The sequence below is a fragment of the Scylla paramamosain genome, chromosome 11 (assembly GCF_035594125.1).
Source record: "Scylla paramamosain isolate STU-SP2022 chromosome 11, ASM3559412v1, whole genome shotgun sequence".
NCBI classification, from domain to species: Eukaryota; Metazoa; Arthropoda; class Malacostraca; order Decapoda; family Portunidae; genus Scylla; species Scylla paramamosain.
The window spans coordinates 8,517,652-8,538,387 of record NC_087161.1 but is presented as its reverse complement, the minus strand read 5'-3'; the positions used below and the strand labels follow the sequence as shown (position 1 = coordinate 8,538,387).

The following is a 20,736-nucleotide window of genomic DNA, read 5'->3' as shown; positions in this document are numbered from 1 at the left end:
TCAACTATACGCTGACGACTGTGCGCTATGGCACTCCTCGCCTAACGCAAAGTTCTCGGCAGGGCGAATTCAAGCTGCTCTTAACTCCGTCCAGCATTGGGCCTCTCTGTGAGGATATAAGTTTTCCGTTCCTAAGTGTATCGGTGTTGTTTTCACTAGACGTAACATACCAGTTTCGCAATTAACGCTTCAAGGCCAACCGAAACCGTTTAAAAATTCAGTAAAGTTCCTGGATCTTCATTTTGATAGCAGACTCAATTGGAAGACTCATGTTAATGAATTAATGAATGCTTATTTGTTGTCGTGAAAAAGAATTAATGCCCTCAAGTATCTTTCTGGTGCGTCATGGGGAGCAGACAGAAATTTTTTATTAATGGTGTATAAATCGTTAATTAGTTCTCACTTAGATTATGGCTCACCGGTGCATGGGTCTGCGTCGGAACCAACACTGAGGAGATGGGATGTCTTTCAGAATGAATGTTTGCGAATGTGTCTTAGAGCCCTGTGCTGCACTCGCGTGGCGCTGATGGAGGCTGAGGCCAATACAGTACCACTGCACCTTCGTCGCGACCTTTTATCCTATGGAATAAAAACAGACCGGAAGGTTCCCCTCGGTAACGCAGCAAGCAGAATTATGCGGCAGCAACACCAACTCAACACTGCATTCCGTTGTCTAGTCACTTGAAGACTCCATACGCTCTGCCAGCTCACCGGCATCAGACTGGACGACGCGGAATTGCTCGTGCTGCCGATTCTTCTTCCAAGGAAACGTCCTACGACCACCATCACCATTAACTGGCTACCGGGGAAGAAGGCTGTCGTTTCGGACCCTCGTCGCTGGTCTCCCTCCATTCCTTCATCTCTACACAGACGGCTCCAAGACGGATCAATGTGTGGTTGTGTGTCTGGTCGTGTGATTGTGTTCAGGTTCCGACTGCCTACCCATACATCGGTGTTTTTTGCTGAACTCTTTCGTATTGATGAGGCCATAGATTATGCATTAAACCCAATTCATGATTTAATTGTAATTTTTTCGGACACTATGTCAACCATTCAGGCAATAGACTCCGGCCACAAGGATAAAAATGAAATCCAGGAAAACATCATTAATAAACTAAATTCTTGTTGTAAATCCTTCTCACTGATCTGGGTGCCTGGACATTCCAGTATACGCGGGAATGAACAGGTTGACATGCTGGCTCTGTCTGCTGCTGAGCTCAAGGAAGTGTGAAACCTCCGTCGGGATCTGCAGTCATGTCTTTCAGTTGTTAAATCATCAGTAAAACTCATGTGGCAGAGTCGATGACAACCTCCTCCTACATACACTCAAACCAATCCTGGGCGAGTGGATCTCCTCCAATCGCTCCACAAGAGGGGAGGAGGTGGTCCTCGCACGCCTCTGGATGGGATGCACCCTCCTTACATATATGCACCCATACATAGCAAATGCCTTTCCACCACAATGCACCACATGTAATGTCATCCTCTCTATAGAGCACATCTTGCTTAGCTGTGTGCGTTATCAGGAGGAAAGGCGGCCCTTAGCAGTGTACTGCGTACTGCGGCCTTCCACTAACGCAGTCCACCCTTTTGGGTGATGAACACCCGGATGTGGTCGACAGACTGATGATTTTCCTGAATGAGACCAATTTAATCAGGGAGCTGTGATTTACATGTACATGTTATGTAACATATCTATTTTATGCACTGTATATGTATATACATTGACACATGTTAATAAAATTATGAAACTGTGTATGAAGTCTACTGTGTGGTCTCAATGAATGTTCCCCATTTATGTACATATAATACATAGCGATGCTATGTAGCTTCCCTACCAGTTTGCTTGTGTGTTACTCCTCCCACTTCCCTGCCTGACAAAAGACAATAGATTTGTGATAGTATCAGGAATCTCGTGTGAATGAAGTATGTGCGAAGGAATGAATGTGTATATATTGTTCTGTATATTTTGTGAAAAAAAAGGAAATGAATAAATAGAAATTTTTAAAAAATAAGGCAAAAATACAACAAAAATGAAATATTTATAAAATACCACATCTAAACCTAATTGAAAATAGCATATTACCTACTATAGGGTGATGGCAAGTATATATATATATATATATATATATATATATATATATATATATATATATATATATATATATATATATATATATATATATATATATATATATATATATATATATATATATATATATATATATATATATATATATATATATATATATATATATATATATATATATATGAAGGAGGCAGTAGGCACCTGCCGAAACGATAATTACTCCCAGTGAGGTCTAAAGCACTGGATCAGGGAGTGCTGTGAACTTATCAAACCCAGCTGTGACCTCACTGAACGTTTCCTTTTGTGTTTCACAACACAAGCGGGCAGTCACAGCCTGCCCTCTAAAGACAACTCTCTTCCTCCACACAAAACTGCAAGCACTTAATAGCACACACACCCTTCACTCGAAATTTCAAAATTATCATGGTGACCCTTACACTAGCCTTGGAGTCCCCATCTGGGGAAGGGACCAAAAATGTCCCCAGGTCAGACTGCCCTTCTGACAGCGACCTTAAAGTGTATTGACACCCCCCTCAACTTTTTCTTCATTAACTTCCGCAACATTCGTGGTATAAGATCTAATTTTCAATCTGTAGAACACCACCTCTCCTCTTCTATATCTCATCTTTTTTTCTTCACTGAAACTCAGGTGTCTAAGACAACTGACAGTAGCCCCTTTTCTGTTCCCTCCTACTTTCTCTATCCTCATTTTCGATCCAAAGCTGGATGTTGCATTTATGTGCACAATGACTTAACCTGCTCTTGTACCCACGCTCATGAATCTTCTGATTTTTCCACCATCTGGCTACGACTACAGTCACCCTCAAACTAAATTTATCTGTGCTGTATACCTCTCACCTAACTCCTCTGACTATAAGAAATTCTTTGACTACTTAACTTCCAAAGTGGAGCACATTCTGACTCTCTTCCCTTTTGAAGAGATCTCCATTCTTGGAGACTTCAATATTCACCACCAGCTTTGGCTTTCCTCTCCCTTCACTGACCATCCTGGTGAACTAGCCCTCATCTTTGCTATTGAACTTTGCTCCACGATCTAGAGCAATTGGTGCAACACCCTATTCGTACTCCTGACCGTCTTGGAGATACACCCAACATTCTTGACCTTTTCATAGCTTCTAATCCTTCTGCTTATACTGTCAACTTCTCTTCTCCGTTGGGCTCATCCGATCACAATCTCATATTTGTATCTTGTCCTAACACTCCAATCCCTCCTTGGGATCCCCCAAAGCGAAGATGCCTCTGGCGTTTTCCCTCTGCTAGTTGGGGGAACCTGAGAGGGTATTTTGTTGATTTTCCTTGGAATGACTACTGCTTCCGTGTCAGAGACCCGTCTTTGTGTACCGAGCGCATAACAGAGGTGATAGTGTCTGGCATGGAAGCGTACATTCCTCGCTCTTTTTCCCGACCTAAACCTTCCAAACTTTTGTTTAACACACCTTTTTCTCGTGCTATACATGATAGAGAAGTGGCCCACAAAAGGTACTTAAGCTTTTCATCACCAGAATCTCATGCACTTTATATTTCTGCCCAGAACCATGCCAAGTCTGTTCTCCAACTAGCCAAAAACTCCTTCATTAACAGAAAGTGTCAAAAACTTTCAAGATCTAATTCCCCTCTTGACTTCTGGCATCTACCCAAAAATATCTCCAATAACTTTGCTTCTTCTTTCCCTCCTTTATTTCAACCAGATGGTACCACTGCTATCATATCTTTTTTTTCTAAAGCTGAACGTTTCGCTCAAACCTTTGCTAAAAACACTACCTTGGACGATTCTGGGCTTGTTCCTCCCTCTCCTCCACCCTCTGACTACTTCATTATTCATTCTTCGCAATGATGTTTTCCATGCCCTCGCGGGCCTAAACCCTCAAAGGCTTATGAACCTGATGGGGTCCCTCCTATTGTTCTCCGAAACTGTGCCTCCGTGCTTGCACCTTGCCATGTCAAACTCTTCCAGCTCTGTCTGTCAACATCTACTTTTCCTTCTTGCTGGAAGTTTGCCTACATTAAGCCTGTTTCTAAAAAAAGTGACCGTTCTAATCCCTCAAACTACCGTCCTATTGTTTTAATTCCCTGCCTATCTAAATTTTTAATCTATCCTCAATATTATTATTATTATTATTATTATTATTATTATTATTATTATTATTATTATTATTATTATTATTATTAATCATCTATCACTTCACAATCTTCTGTCTGATTGCCAGTATCGGTTCTGTCAAGGCCGCTCTACTGGTGACCTTCTGGCTTTCCTTACTGAGTCTTGGTCATCCTCTTTTTAGAGATTTTGGTGAAACTTTTGCTGTTTGTTGCCTTTGATATATGAAAAGCTTCTGACAGAGTCTGGCACAAAGCTTTGATTCCCAAACTACCTTCCTACGGCTTCTATCCTTTTCTCTGTAACTTCATTTCAAGTTTCCTTTCTGACTGTTCTATTGCTGCTGTGGTAGACAGTCATTGTTCTTCTCCTAAATCTATTAACAGTGGTGTTCCTCAGGGTTCTGTCCTGTCACCCACTTCCTTCTTCTTCTTATTATTATTATTATTCATCAATGACCTTCTAAACCAAACTTCTTGTCCTATCCACTCCTGCGCTGATGATACCACCCTGCACTTTTCCACGTCTTTTCATACACGTCCAACCCTTCAGGAAGTAAACATTTCATGCATGGAAGCCACAGAACGCCTGACTTCTGATCCTTCTAAAATTTCTGACTGGGGCAGAGCAAACTTGGTATTGTTCATTGCCTCAAAAACTCAATTCCTCCATCTATCAACTCGACACTATCTTCCAGACAACTATCCCCTCTTCTTCAATGACATTCAACTGTCCCCCTCTTCTACACTGAACATTCTCGGTCTGTCCTTTACTTATAATCTGAACTGGAAACTTCACATCTCATCTCTAGCTAAAACAGCTTCTATGAAGTTAGTCGTTCTGAGACGTCTCCGCCAGTTTTTCTCACCCCCACAACTGCTAACTCTGTACAAGGGCCTTATCCATCCATGTATGGAATATGCTTCACATGTCTGGGGTGGAGGTTCCACTCATACCGCTCTTCTAGACAGAGTGGAATTAAAAGCTTTTCGTCTCAATTCCTCTCCTCTAACTGACTGTCTTCAGTCTCTCTCTCATCGCCGCAATGTTTTATCTCTAGCTGTCTTCTACCGCTATTTTCATGCTAACTGCTCTCCTGATCTTTCACTACTTATGATAATAAGCCTGTCAAAGTGATGCACTTTGGTTATGTTGTACTAGCTTAATAAAATAGGTATTGGAGTTTTATATTTGAAGACAATAATTTACGGCTTCTACATTACATGTTACATGTAAAGAAATGGGAATGAAGAGTATAATTGGCATGCGTTTATTATAATTTATCTCCTCTGTAGTATTGACATGTATGGGGTAGTTTTGAGCAACCACTCTGAAAACATTGATATTGGGTGTCTTAGTATGCAGTCAAACGATCGAAGTGAAATTATGAGATTAAACAAATACCTACCAAGTATGAAGGTTGATTTTAATTTCATAAGCGTTTGACTGCGTCATTTCAGCATTTAATGCCCACCCATACCCAACCCTTTAGCGTTGCCTATTTACATTTAATAAATCTGAACCATTGGCCTGGTTTGCTCAAAAATACATTCTAAAAACTGAGCGGGAGAGGGTCGGGGAACATCTCATTTAATGCGTAAGTGAAGCAGTGAAATGCTCGTGATATTAAGATCAACCTTCATATTTGATAAGTATTCGTTTAATCGTATAATTATTAATGTCCAGCCCAAGGTCATCAGATGTTCCCAAAGACGGAACTGCCATTGTGTCATAAGACTCAGCATATCCATGGGAGCGCTTCTGGTGGGAAAGAGAACCTGTGGGAGATTTTTTTTTTTTTCTCAAAGAATGTATCTGTTGTGGTTTAACAAACTTGGGAAGTATTCTTGGTTGAAAATCAATGGAGGCATGGCCTTCAGCAATATGAACTCTTGTAGAGGAAGTATGTGATGTCGTTGCTGAAGGCGCATTGAGGGGTTTATCTGTAGCCTTTGACAATACATAGAACTTGTTGCAGTGTAAAAACAGGAGAAGCATTCTCACAAAATCGAGAGGAACTGATGTTTGAGAAAGGCAGGAAGGTGCAACAACTGTATTTAAATGTGAGGCAGAAGAACCAAAGTAGAGGGAGGCATATGTCTTTGCGCCACCATCCTTCTATCTAAAAAGTTCCCGTCTGGCACTACCGTGACTAATGAACTGAAAAGTAGCCAGTTGAAGAATATCCTCCTCTTGCTTTGTTGAGAACGCAGCAGGTGACCTTCCCTGTAGTAAAAAAAAAACAAGGTTCTGATTCATATTCAGGAGGAGGGTGAGTCAAAAGGCAGAGCAGTGACCGCACCGGGGAAGGTTTGTACAGTTTCCTCCTTTCATGACTGAACGCATAACACCTATAACATTGTAAAAGTTGGTCAATAAAAGCCTCAGGAAGATAAAGACCATAAAACATGACCTTGATGACGTTACTATTTCCTCTAATCTTTAACACCCATTGAACGTTATCAGGACACAAGTGAAGGATGTCATCAGAGAATTCATACAGGTCCTGACTGCAGACACGCCCCTTGCAGCAATTAAACATTCAATGTGGTTTAATGGAATCAAAGACCCCATCAGACCATCATGGCCTATATTAAATCCTTAGCTGTAATCAGCACACCTTTACCATAATTCTTGAGGTTACTTGTAGGGATCATTCCAATCTCTCTTTCCAGATACTTAGCTACATGAATTAAGTTCCCATTGCCTTTCCAATATGCCACAACCCGCAGTCAAAGGTAAGGTGTAGAGGTGTGGCGAACTTTGGGAGCACGTTTTTCAGCATCGTCGATGTTAGGACAATATAATAATTATCGCTCTCAATCAAACTTACCGTCTATCGGTACTATGAGGGGAGCGAGCGCTGGCCGCCGTGAACGGGGTACCTTCGTCCCACGATGGAGCTTTGATCTCCGCCCCCATCCCCCATACCAACGCATCCCAGCCCAGACATCCAACCATTCAACACAAGGCAACCTTAAAAAGTTATCCCTCTGGCCTCGGTGGCAGACATGCGACACGCAGACAGCTTCACCTTATTATCATTTTGTATAGTTTATAAAAATTAATATAACGCTGCAGTATTACCACCATAATTTCTTTGGTCACCACCTATACTCAGTACTAGAAGCAGCATATTCCTAGTACATAAAAATGGTGGCAGCAGTGGGACGAGCCGATGCTACAAGTCCTCCTGGCCTACGTGTCCTGCCTGCTCGTTGCCAGCTACTTCAGTTACCTTTATCGCCTCTGGGTAACCTGCTAAGCAGTCACCAACACATTTCTGTTAAGTCGTCACCAATGCAAACTGCTACGCTACTACACAGCTATGGTACGTTCTTCAAGCTGCTTTTAGGGCCTCTTTCTAGCTTTTTATGCCAAGCCTGCCCGCCAGCCTGTGCCCCTATGAATTCAAGCTGTCACCAACGCCGTCCCTGCTTCAAGTCTGGACTTTTTAAGCCGTCACCGACGCAACTGCACTGCTTTGCTGCTGATCCCATCGTTCTAAGACTTTGGATCTCATGTCATCAGTCGTCGCATATGCAAGTTTTGGTGATTCCTGTCCGTGTGGTCTTTCCTGCTCGTGGCTTTCTAGTGCATAATCTGCCACTCATCCACCACACTTGAAGATTTTATCGCCATCATGTGCATTATTAGTGCAGTGTTACGATTTCAGCAATGTTGTTATTTTGCAATTTATTTGGCATAGAAACGCCTTGTTATCCTGTTTTATGGCATCTAGTGTTTTCCTAGTTTTTCTTGGCTTGTGACTCGCTGTGCTGAAGTCACCACTTGTGTGAGTTTTGTGTTTGGCCACTGTGCTCTCTTTTCTGATGTCTTTGCTATGTGAGTTTTATGATTTGCCAGTTGAGTACTCACTTTTATGACGTCTTTATTTTGTAAGCCTTACGGTTGGCTATAGTACTTACATCACGTGTCTTACACAGATAAGCGCGTCGTTATTATGTGAATTATTGCTTCAGTGTTCTTGCATCATCCCATATATTTTGTAGGCATGAGGGCATGCCTAGATGGGTGGCCAAGCAATGTGGCGGGACGTTTCGCCCGCCGTCCGCATTCCATTCTCCGGTCCCCTGGGACCTGACGCTAGCTTCCAGTCGCCTGCCTATCACCATATGGCGGTGAGGTCAACCCTCATCCTTTGCCTCTGGACGCCATCCCTGGCCGTAACCTAACCCAGCCAGTAACCACCTCTACATTCCATGTCAGTGTCTGCCCAGCCTTGCTGGTGGACATGGGTAGTCCGTGTCCGCCTGGCCTCGGTGGTGGACATGCGACTCGCGCACAGCTTCACCTTATAATATTTTGTATAGTTTATTTTATTAATAAAACGCTGCAGTATTACCACTGTACTCTTATTTTCTTTGGTCACCACCTATACTCAGTACTAGAAGCAGCATATTCCTAGTACACGATTCCCTTTGGAAAGGAGGAAAGGGGGTGGCGCTGGAGCATGCTAGAGGGGGACAGTGAAGGACGTGTCTTTTTTAGTGTTGTTCAGGATAAATTTCTAAAACGGGTACTCTCAGAGTCCATAAAGGAAAACAATATTTTAGACTGAATTTTAACAAACAGAGAAGAAACAATTATACAGGAGTTGGGGAAGTTATTTTATACTTTTTTTTTGTGTGTGTGTATGAAATTAGGTTAAGTTTGAAATGGGAAGAACCTTTCACAAGCAGTAAAATAAGCATGATACCTGAATTCCGGAGAGCGAATTTTGAAGGGTTAATAAGGTACCTCACAATGGATACAAAGGGAATGGGTTTGGAATATGGTGAGGGAAGTATTAGGGTTGGGTGGTAAATTGAAGTGAGATGTAAGGGTGTGGTGAGGGAGCCATATTAAGCTGGGATATGACAAGGCGAGATAACAAGCGAAGAGTCGAGGGAGTGGAACTAGAAAAGGAAAGCAAATTGGTCTTGGGATGTGTTCAGAGAATTTGGGCAGGGTAGGAGAAGTGAGGTGATGTGTCAAGGTGTGGTGAGAGAGCCAACTCAAGCTAACAAAGGCTCCTGAAGAAAGAAAAGGAGCATGGGTGGATGGAAATAATACTGGCCTGGATTACATCATGACAACAGATAATTAAAATCTGTAGGAAAAGGTGGAATGCCGCAGGAATCTGTTTTAAGGCCACTATTATTTATAATTTACATTGACTGGTTAGGTAATGGAATTACTAGTTATAGTGACAAATTTGCAGGTAATGCGATAGATAGCGTATTCGGTGCCACTGCCCTGCATACAGATTTTTAGATAAGATCAGTGGGCAAGTATATGGCAAGTGCAATTCAATACTAGCTAATGCAAGGTAGCAAGTGCAATTTAATACTAGCTAATGCAAAGTAATTAGTGTATGTAGAGAAAATCCACATAGTAGCTACACAATAAAGAACAAGGGTCTGATAAGATTAAAGAACGAAACGAATAGAAGTCACATTTAGCTCAGGTCTCCATCAGAGAAAGCAATAGCTATATAGACGTCAGAAATAAAGTTAACCGTATTTTAGAATTCGCCTTTAAGAGAGAAGTAGAAGTTCCGAAGCAATGAAGTTCGCATTGGTCGGATCTCATCTGAACATCTGATCCTTATATTACTGAAGGAATAAAGAGCTAGCAGTCTGAGAGGAGAATAAAGAGGTACAAGGGATATGAAATACTCCTTAAGAGAGGAGATTAAAGCTTATTAGTATACATCTGTTTCAAAGATACAGGTAAGAAGGGATATGATAAAATATCTAAGCAGCATATGGGATATAGCAAAGGTGATATAATCAAAATCCCTAGGATTGGTCATCAGGATAGGACTAGAAAACGTGTTCAAGCTTCTTAAAGTTACTTAAAAAGAAACAGAAGAGATTAATCATTGAAGGCTAGTCACGGAAATAGACTCGGTAATTCAGGGTGTTAGGCTGAGACACTAAACAGCTTTAAAAGAGGATTAAATAATTTATGAACAGAGATCATAGGTAGATATATTGTAGGTAGGTATGTTTCATACAGGGACAACTATCTGGCTTATTGCAGCTTATTTATCACCAAATGTTCTCATTTTTCATACTTGTAACAAGTAGTACTGCAATTCTCTACTTCGCTGTCACCAACCTGCAAGAAATCTACTCGTAAATACTTGAACCTCTCAACTTGTTCGATTACCACTCCTGCGATCTGTATATCTTTGATATCCTTCATTGTTCTTTCAATAACCTTTTTTTTTTTTTTTGTGTCGTATTTACATTCATTTTCATTTTGTATCTTCTACATTCCATTTCAACTCTTCATATCAGCTCCCTTTATTCCTACCATAACCGTTAAGCCATCCACGAAATGCAGTGCTTCCAGACCCAAATATAAACTACCTTAATATATATATATATATATATATATATATATATATATATATATATATATATATATATATATATATATATATATATATATATATATATATATATATATATATATATATATATGTATATACGAGTATATATATGTATATATATATATATATATATATATATATATATATATATATATATATATATATATATATATATATATATTACGGTGTCAATAGGGAATATGGTAAATTTCCAAAATTCGTATTTTCTTGCCTACTTCGGATGTATGCTGCCTTGTTGGGAGAAATTACCACTTGCACAATTTCAGGCCGATCGGTTGATATTTAGAGGTGGCGGATTGAACCTAAAGATTTCGTTATCGGGGACCAGGCCCCGATCATGGAAATCCCGCCTTTCCATTCATTTTCACTCTTCCGTCCCTCCTACATAGTGATTTTAGTTGCTTTGCTGTCTTGCTTTTCACTTGTATACCTTTATCAAAATGTAGGCTTCAGGACACCGTCATCTGTTCATTCCATACTTCTTCTCAGGTTATGACAACTTTCTCTCAGAGCAGTGCTTGGCTGGTAGGCCAGCCAACTACAGCAATTACTGGTTCGAAGCTGCCCAGTCGTTTGGATGCACTTCCTCGATTCTTCAACCTGCACAATGAACAAAAGAAGACGACTGGGCCAAGCGCCGCTGCGGTGGTGAAGAAAGTGCAGGAGTTCTGTGTCCGGACACGGATCCCAACCATTGGTGAGACAGGCATCAGCAGGAAAGTCCTCGCTCTCTTCATTCAATGGAAGCTCCTCGGAAAGAGCAAGGGGAATCCAGGATCCGCGCCAAACCAGAAACAAAAGGTGTTCGAAGAAAGACTCCTTGATCTTTTCGACTGTGCCCATGCGGAAGCCCTCACCCTGATGACGACTGCGTAGGACAAAGAGCCTCCTTGCTTCTTGTCCAGTCCCACCATGGAGACGCGGCTCCATGGTGGGACTGGACAAGAAGCTAAAGAAAGCTGTCCGTCGGCGTGAGAGGGCAGTTGCTCGCGAACATGTCGGGGGGGGTTCCACTCATACCGATCTTTTAGACAGGGTGGAATCAAAAGCTTTTCGTCTCATCAACTCCTCTCCTCTAACTGATTGTCTTCAGCCTCTTTCTCATCGCCGGAATGTTGCATCTCTTGCTATCTTCTACTGCTATCTTCATGCTAACTGCTCTTCTGTTCTTGCTAACTGTATGCTTTCCCTCCTCCCGCGGCTTCACTGCATAAGACTTTCTTCTTTCTCTCACCCCTATTCTGTCCACCTCTCTAATGCAAGAGTTAACCAGTATTCCCAATCATTCATCCCTTTCTCTGGTAAACTCTGGAACTCCCTTCCTGCTTCTGTTTTTCCACCTTCCTATAACTTGAACTCCTTCAAGAGGGAGGTTTCAAGACACTTATTCTTCAATTTTTGACCACCACTTCGGACCCTATTCGGGACCGGCATCTCGGTGGGTTTTTTTTATTAGTTTTTTGTTGCCCTTGGCCGGTGTCCCTCCTACAAAAAAAAAAGAAAAAAAAGAACGTTCACCAGCTCTAGAAGTGGGTGCTGCAGTAGAGTCTTATTCGTCCAAGTCCTCAAGTCCCGATTTCATTTCATCCTCTGACCGTGGGGGCGCTTCTCCACCAAAACGCACGAGAACGAGGAGGGGCAAGACAGCCCTATCCTCCGACCTGGTTGGGACCTTGGATCGTACGGGTGTGAGCAGCCGCCAGGCCTTACGGATTGTGGCCGCAACTGCCATTAGCTTCGGTCGACTCCCATGGACCTCATCCTCAATCCGGAGTCCATCCATCAGTCAAGAGAAAAATGCCAGGCCTCTTTGGCAGAGGAAATTAAGCAGTCCTTCAGACCTCAGAATCCAGTGCAGTAGGACAGGAAGATCATCCCGCAAGATGACGGAAGTCGAGGAGACAGGCTTGCCATCCTCGTAACTGGACAAGGAGTGGAGAAGCTCCTGCAAGTGCCCAGGCTGCCAGTCAGAACAGGTGTAGCAGCCGCCACCGCTGTTTATGAGGCAGTGGAAGACTGGGGCGTGCGCGATCAAGTCGTGGCTGTGTGCTTAGATACAACCCCGAGCAATACATGTGTACGAACTCGTCATCGAGAAGGCCTTCACCATGTGCATGGGGTCATCTTCTGGACCTGATATCACCATCTTCGGTCAGTTCAAGGAACACTGGCCAACCATCAACCAGATGGCAAGCCAACTCCTCACAGATGGAGACCTTCCGGCTACCCTCAACACCAAGCGTGAGATGATCATTCAAGCTCACACGTGGATCCTTGAAAGGAAAAATCCGCATAATGACTACAAGGAACTTCCTCAGCTAAGCATCACCTGCTTGGGGGAGTTATTGAAAAGATCTCGTTCCTCCGTCCTGGTGCCCTCCACCGAGCGAGATGGATGGCTCGTATCATCTATAGCCTGAAGATAGTATTGTTTCATGATCAGCTGGGGCAGCTCGTTACCTCTCATGAGATGGCAGCCCTTCTGCGATTCTCTTTCTTTGCCCATCTTCGACCAAGCAGGAGGTTGATTACGCGATGCCCAACAAGGAAGGAGCGGCAGAACATCGCAAGCTGATCACCATTTCCGAAACAAGGCTACCAACGGCAACTCTCGCATCCTTTGGAACAAAGGCGTCACTCCACCTCCTCGATGTCCTGGGTATTGAGTGACTTCCTCTCAATTAACCCACGACGATGGCATGAGGATGAGTCTTAGGTGGAAGCCTGCTACCGCTTTGAGGGACTACGAGTTGCCAACGACACAGCAGAGAGAGGGGTCGTCCTGATACCTCCGATACCTCAACCACCGATTCACGAAAGACGAGGAGCAGAGGCAGTTCCTCCTCCAGCTTGTGGAGCAATACCGCCATAAGCAGGTAGGGACAGCCAAGTCCAGCCTTCCCAGTCCAAGCCAGCGAGAATGAGTGCATTGGCTACGCATGAGATCCCCCACACTGATGGTTAATACACATTTTCGAAAACGAGTGAGAGCAGCAGCCCTGCCAGTGAACAAAATGCATCCAGAAGACCAGCAAGCATTCTTCACGCGATTCACAAGTCGAGGTTCTTTGCTAGTCTTCAGAGCAAATAGATATTCACGATCCACCACTCCTAAATACTGACCCATCAGGCTGAAATTTTTGCATACGGCAGTTTCTCAATACAGGGCAGAATTCCACCAAAGTAGATGGAAAAATTCGAACTTTTTGTTTTTTATTGACAGCCTAAAAAATTATATATATATATATATATATATATATATATATATATATATATATATATATATATATATATATATATATATATATATATATATATATATTCCCTACTTTTTTGGGGGGGTTCAACTGGGAAGGTTATATTTTTTCAGGATCCTTTCATGAATTCTTAGTCTTTCTCGTCCATCCATATAGTGGAAAAACTAAGCATAAGAAGTACGAAAAGACAGCAGGAATCTTTTTTAGTTTTGCAACTGAAATTATGCTTCTCAATCTTATTTTTTTTTTTTTTTTCTTTTCAGTGCGAAGATAAATCATCAAAATGATCACACACACAAACCTTGCCCACCAAACGACATGAGTCAAAGATACAAGAAACTCAACAGTAACGTGTCTTTCAGGTGGTAGCGAGGCGGCGGCGGCGGGCACATTCACGGACAAGACGGTGCAGATCACAGAGCTTGGGGTTCCGGAGTCCCCAACAGCCGGAATGAACGTGACGCTCACCTGCCGCTTCCGCCTCGGTGGCTCCGGGCATCACCTATACACAGTGAACTGGTGGCGCGGCAAGGACCAGTTCTACACCTACAAAGGCAGTAACTACGACCCGAAGCACGCATACAACTTCAGGGGCATCCAAGTGATGGTGAGTGAGCGAGAGAGAGAGAGAGAGAGAGAGAGAGAGAGAGAGAGAATTTACTTAGGTCTAGGTGTGTGAGTGTGTGTGTGTGTGTGTGTGTGTGCCATGGATGTGACTGAGAATACTATTCTGTTTATTATTATATGAGTAGAAGTTACTCAGTTGTGTTTCATGTAAACCTGTTATTATGTCATCTTATAATTCTCTCTCTCCTCTCCTCTCCTCTTCCCTCCCCTCTTATCTCTCTTATCTCCTCTTTTTTTTTCTCTCTCTCATAATATATATTGTCAGGGGCGAGTTGGCTACCAGTTAGATGTCACCAAACCAGAAATTGGATTATAAGAAAAACAAAGGACAATGACACCCCAGATATAATATTCAAGAAAGTAAGTCATCATTGACAATGGAGCCAAAACGCGATACCAGCAGTAGCGGTAGCAGCAGTAGTAGCCGTAGTGGGAACAGCAGAAACAGCTGGAACAACAACAGTAGCAGTCGCGGCCTCAGTACCAAGGTAGCGTGCCCCTCTGCCTCGGCGGCTACACCAGGCCGAGCACCAACGAGGAAGCAGGGAGCGTAGTCCGTAGCCAGTGTAGTGAAAGCTACTAGCTCGAACGTAGCCCAAGCCTTCTGACGAGCTTTCAGGACGGAGAGCAGCTATAGCAAAAAAGTGTTGTGGCGAAGGTTGAGAGTTGTCTGCAGAAGTGGCTCGTTAAATCTCCGTCGTCAGTTATGAGTGAGTACCACCCACGAGGACACGAGGGGAGCGAACGAGCACTCGATGATGGCTGCTCGGAGCGTCGCTTTGCTGGGGGGTTCGGGGCGTTGCTGCTCGGAGCGTCGTTTTGCCGGTTGTTCGGGCCGTTGTTAAAGGTAATCGTACTCCCCCCGCCCAAATCCTGGAGTGGTAGAAGAGCGGCCGGCCGAGGCACGGAACACTGGTAATTAAAATGTAGTTGCGGTACTCTTACACAGGCGCCCAGTAAAGCATCGGTTGCATAGCTGATGGAAAAAAAAAAAAACGCAACTAAAGAGAGACAGACACACACACACACTTTCAAGTCCCCAATCACATGTGCGCCCGCCACGTCAACGACTCTAAATTTGTAGGGCTGAAGGCCCAAGGCCCATCAGAGGACTGTCATTTCAGCCTTTAAATTTTTCCAAATATATTAGAGGTTTGTAGTCACTTCAAGGATGAACTCCTTACCTCTGAGATGGAAATCAAACCTATTGATACCGAAGACTGCGGCTAGGCACTTCCGCTCTATAGTGGAGATACGTCGTTCTCGGTGCAGCAGCTTCCGACTAGAGTAGGCGATGGGGTGTGGTCGATCCTCATGGTACTGAAGGAGCACAGCACCAAGCCCATGATTCGAAGCGTTAGCCCTCAGAACGAAGGTCTGGTTGGAATCAGAAAGACGTAACATGGGAGCAGATGACAGTGCCTGCTTCAGGAGTTCGAAACGAGAAGGTAGATCTTCGGTCTATTGTAGAGGTTCTCGCACAGACTTCTTCAGCAGATCCGAGAGGGGGCCAGTAAGCTCAGGGGCCTGGGGAATGAAAACTTTGTAAAATTATATCATGCCAAGGAAACTCCTGAGTAGTTTCTTGGTGACAGGAGTCATGGAAGTGATGGCAGTTATCTTGCGTGCTTGGGGCTGGAGACAGTCAGGAGTCAAAACAAATCCCAAGTAGTCGAAAGACTCTACTTCAAACCGGCATTTTGAAGGCCTGATGATAAGACCATGGTGCTGGAACCTATGTAGAACAGACTGAAGGGCAGAAGTGTGAGTAGACCATTCCGATGAGTACATGAAAATGTTGTCAAAATAGAAGGAAACATTGGGCAGGCTGGCAAGCACAATCCTCATCACGCGAACGTAAGTGGAACTAACAATGACAAGGCTGAAAGGCATTCTGAATTCCATTAATCCTCTATCAGTAGGGAAAACAGTTAAAGGATGAGCCCTAGGTGAAAGAGGGACTTAATAGTAGGCTTTGTACAAACCTAATTCAGAAAAGAACAGCGCCAGCAAACTTATGTAACTCAGTCTCAATACTGCAGGAAGGCGAGAAAGATAGTGATAGAATTAAGAAGCCTGTATTCTATTGCCATCCTGTACATACCGTCAGATTTCTTGACCATAACTACTGGATAACAGTGCTGAGATGTTGAAATATGGATGATACTTTGGTTAAAAAGTTGGTCGACTTCTTCCTAGAAGTAGGGCTGCAGGTGAACTGGCACAGGGTAAATCTTCGCCTGAATTCTCCCGGTAGTCATGAGGGTGATGTCGTGTTCCAAGGTGGTGGTGCAACCGGGGTTGTGTGAAAAGGTACCAGAGTATGTAAGTAGCAAGTCTTCTATGTCTGTTGATTGATGCCAGGAGAAAGCAGGATTGATGAGTGGCCTTAATGAACTATCCTGGGTCTTGGAGGTCATTGGGAACTGCGGCAAATCACAAATATCCTCGTTAAAACAAGGTATTTTACCAGCATCCTCTAGTTCTCGCAGGTATGAAGTCTCCTCCAGGATTTGTGCTTAATTAACTTGGGCACACCAGTGACATTTCTTCAGGATGTCGGCATGGTAAAGTTTCGGTCCCCAGGGTATGTCAATTAAATAGTGTACCTTAACACGCCTCTCAAGCACCTTATAGGAACTATCCCAAGCGACTAGGAGCTTTCTGGTGTTGCTGAGCAGCAGGACCAACGTGTTACCTGACTGGAACTGGCGGTCCTGTGATTTCACATCAAAGTAGCATTTATACTGGGACGTACTCACATCAGTATGGTGGGCTGCTAGCTGAGCGCACTCCATCATCTTTTCTCACAATTCGAGGACGTACTGGAAGGTTGGTCACTCATCGTCAGAAATATTCGTTTTCCCACAAATCACGCAGTACAGACAGAGGGTTCCGTACACACATACCATAAAGATGTTCAAAAGGAAAGAATCCTGTCCGGTCGTTAGGGATTTCACGGAGAGCAAAAAGGGTTGGTACCAAATACCTGAGCCCCTCCTGGGGCCTGTTGATACAAAGCTTCCTTAGAGCAGACTTGAGGGTACCGTGGAGTTGCTCAATACACCCATTCCTATGCGGATAGAAGGGAGCGGTGAACATAGGTTTCACCCGCAATAACTTATGGAGCTCGGCCATTAAATTGTAAGTGAACTGAGTCCCTCGGTCTGACAGGATTTTCATGGGGATCCCCAACCTGGCAAGGATAGCTAGCAACGCCTCAGAGACAGAGGTAGTCGATATCTCTCAAGGATATTGCTTCTAGAAAACCAGTAGAGAAGTCAAGTAAGGTTAGGATGTATCGATGCCCTCTGGAAGAGGGTGGTGATAGAGAGCCAAGTAAGTCAATTGCGACCCTCGAGAATTGTTCAGTAACTATAGGCAGAGGTTGTAGACTGGACGTATCCACCCTCTTAGACGACATGCGCTGACACTTATCACAGGATCGACAGTATTCTCTTATGTCAGCACCCATCCCTGGCCAGAAGTCCTGAGATATCTTTATTTGGGTTTTCTATGTGAAAAGTGGCCAACCAGGGCCCCTTCATGAGCAACACGCAGGATAACTGCACGACATTCCTTGGGAACGACCAGACCTAGAATGCTTATTCTTCAGGTACAATCAGAGCAAATATACTTACGATACAGAAGGCCATCTTCACACAGGAATTTATAGGAAGAACCGTTTCGTGTTTTCTCGATTTCACCTGATGCAGCCTTGGTTCGGATGCCCTCCAGTGACGGACAAGTACTTTGAAGCCGGTTAAATCCTTGTGGCTTGACGACCAGAGGCTGGAGCTTGGGAAGGACAAGATGATGGACTTTCTTTAGTCGACTTGCTCTAGTTTGCACAGCACACACCTGGAGGGTAGAAGAGTGAGTGATAGGTGAAGGTATGTTGAAAGGAATGGAAGGAGTAGACATGCACCAGGCTCGACTGCACAAGCAGGGAATGAGTTGACAGGCGGCAGGTCTTGTGGGCACAGGAAGTCAGTAGTGGGTGGATCCTTTTCCCTCTGTAATGGATCAGAGGATCCTTAGCCCCAGAAATATTAATGACAAGAACATTAGCATACTTAATAGGAGTTCTTACAGCGTATAGAAAGGGCATCGCAAGTAACATCGAACTCAATGACTCTCTCAAAATAGTCGAACACCTTGGCCTTGGGATTGAGTGATGGTTCACATCGGGCATCACCTCTTCTGCGACAACGACAGCAGATAATCCAGTGTCTCTTACGATGGAGGATGACCAGGATCCATTGATTGTCCCGGCAACCGAATAGCAAGGGACACTACGATTATTTAAACAAAACCCAACCTTGTACTGAGGAACACTGGTGGCTGTATCCTTTAAGGATACAGCCACAATGGGACAATGTGGCCGAATATGTCCCTCTTCCTCACAGCTGTGACATTTGACAGAGGAAGGAACTTGCTTGTTGGCCGAGGGAGCTTGAGATTGGTGAAGTTGGGCAGGACGAGAGAAGGGTCTCTTGGCATGGTTGGAGGAGGTCTTCAGGTAGGCATTCCAAGTTAGCCTCACTCAAATCAGTAGTGCGGCGCTCCTTGATAAAAAGACGAAGTTCAGGAGTTAAGGAGGTCGAAAACTTATTAAAAACCATAAATTCCCTTATATCTTCATACGTCGATGCTACTTTGGAGGATTCAATCCACGCCTCTAAGTCTGGTCGGTCGTGTGGCAAACTGATGGTAGTTTTGTCCTACCTTAATTTTTGCCGATTTAAAATCTACACGGTAGCCATCAGGAGTTTTACTAAACCCCATAAGCAAAGCCTGCTTGAGTAACTAGTAGACGTTCGTGACTGAGCACGGGAGAGAGACGTACAACTTGGCAGCTTTCCCGATAAAGAGGCATCTAAGTATCTTGGCTGAGCACTAACAGTTGTGCCACCTGCACAAACGTCACAGGTAGACAGCGATGTCTTCCTCGTCCTTTTACGTCGGTAAGGTGGATCTGGAGACAAAATCAGATGGTAAGGAGACAGAGCTTACCCCTAGCACTGACCTCAGCGAGCATAATTCCTTTCTTCCTCTCAGCTTTATTATTATTATTATTATTATTATGGCGACTCCTACACCAGCCTCGGACTCCCCATCTGGGGAGGGGACCATAAATGTCCCCAGGTCGGACTGCCTTTCTGTCGACGACCCTAAGTGTCTTGACACCCCCCTCAACTTTTTCTTCATTAACTTCTGCAACATTCGCGGTCTAAGATCTAATTTTCAATCTGTAGAACACCACCTCTCCTCTTCTAAACCTCATCTTCTTTTCCTCACTGAAACTCAGGTGTCTGAGGCAACTGACAGTAGCCCCTTTTATGTTTCCTCCTACTTTCTCTATCCTTATTTTCGATCCAAAGCTGGATGTTGCGTTTATGTACACAATGACTTAACCTGCTCTCGTGCCCACGCTCTTGAATCTTCTGAGTTTTCCACCATCTGGCTACGACTACAAAGTCACTCTTAAACTAAATTTATCTGTGCTGTATACCTCTCACCTAACTCCTAACTAACTAACTCGATCACAATCTCATATCTGTATCTTGTCCTATCACTCCAATCCCTCCTCAGGATCCCTCTAAGCAAAGGTGCCTCTGGCATTTTGCTAGTTGGGGGGACCTGAGGAGGGTATTTTGCTAATTTTCCTTGGAATGACTACTGCTTCCGTGTCTGAGACCCGTCTTTGTGTGCTGAGCGCATAACAGAGGTGATAGTGTCTGGCATGGAGGCGTACATCTCACTCTTTTTCTCGACCTAAACCTTCCAAACCTTGGTATAACACAGCTTGTTCTCGTACTATACATGATAGAGAGGTGGCCCACAAAAGGTAGTTAAGCCTTCCATCACCAGAATCTCATGCACTTTATATTTCTCTCCAGAACCATGCCAAGTCTGTTCTTCAACTAGCCAAAAACTCCTTCATTAACAGTCTCAAAACCTTTCAAGATCTAACTCCCCTCATAACTTCTGGCATCTAGCCAAAAATATCTCCAATAACTTTGCTTCTTTTTTCCCTCCTTTATTTCAACCAGATGGCACCACTGCTATCACATCTATTTCTGAAGCTGAGCTCTTCGTTCAAACCTTTGCTAAAAACTTTACCTTGGACGATTCTGGGCTTGTTCCTCCCTCTCCTCCACCCTCTGACTACTTCATGCTACCTATTAAAATTGTTCGCAAAATTGCTCCTTCCTCG

At 43.7% G+C, this 20,736-nt stretch overlaps 1 protein-coding gene across 3 annotated transcripts in view; it reads left to right on the top strand.

Annotated features, from left to right (window-relative positions):
• Positions 1 to 20,736, top strand: part of LOC135104923 (uncharacterized) — a 158,928-nt gene that overhangs the window by 41,541 nt on the left and 96,651 nt on the right. For all 3 annotated transcript variants that reach the window (XR_010270598.1, XR_010270597.1, XM_064012686.1), the window contains exon 2: positions 14,252 to 14,496. Coding sequence is in view for 1 of the 3 variants with exons in the window: in XM_064012686.1 (XP_063868756.1) it covers positions 14,252 to 14,496 (245 nt within the window). In the remaining 2 variants the exon portion in view is untranslated. The remainder of the gene's footprint in view (positions 1 to 14,251; positions 14,497 to 20,736) is intronic.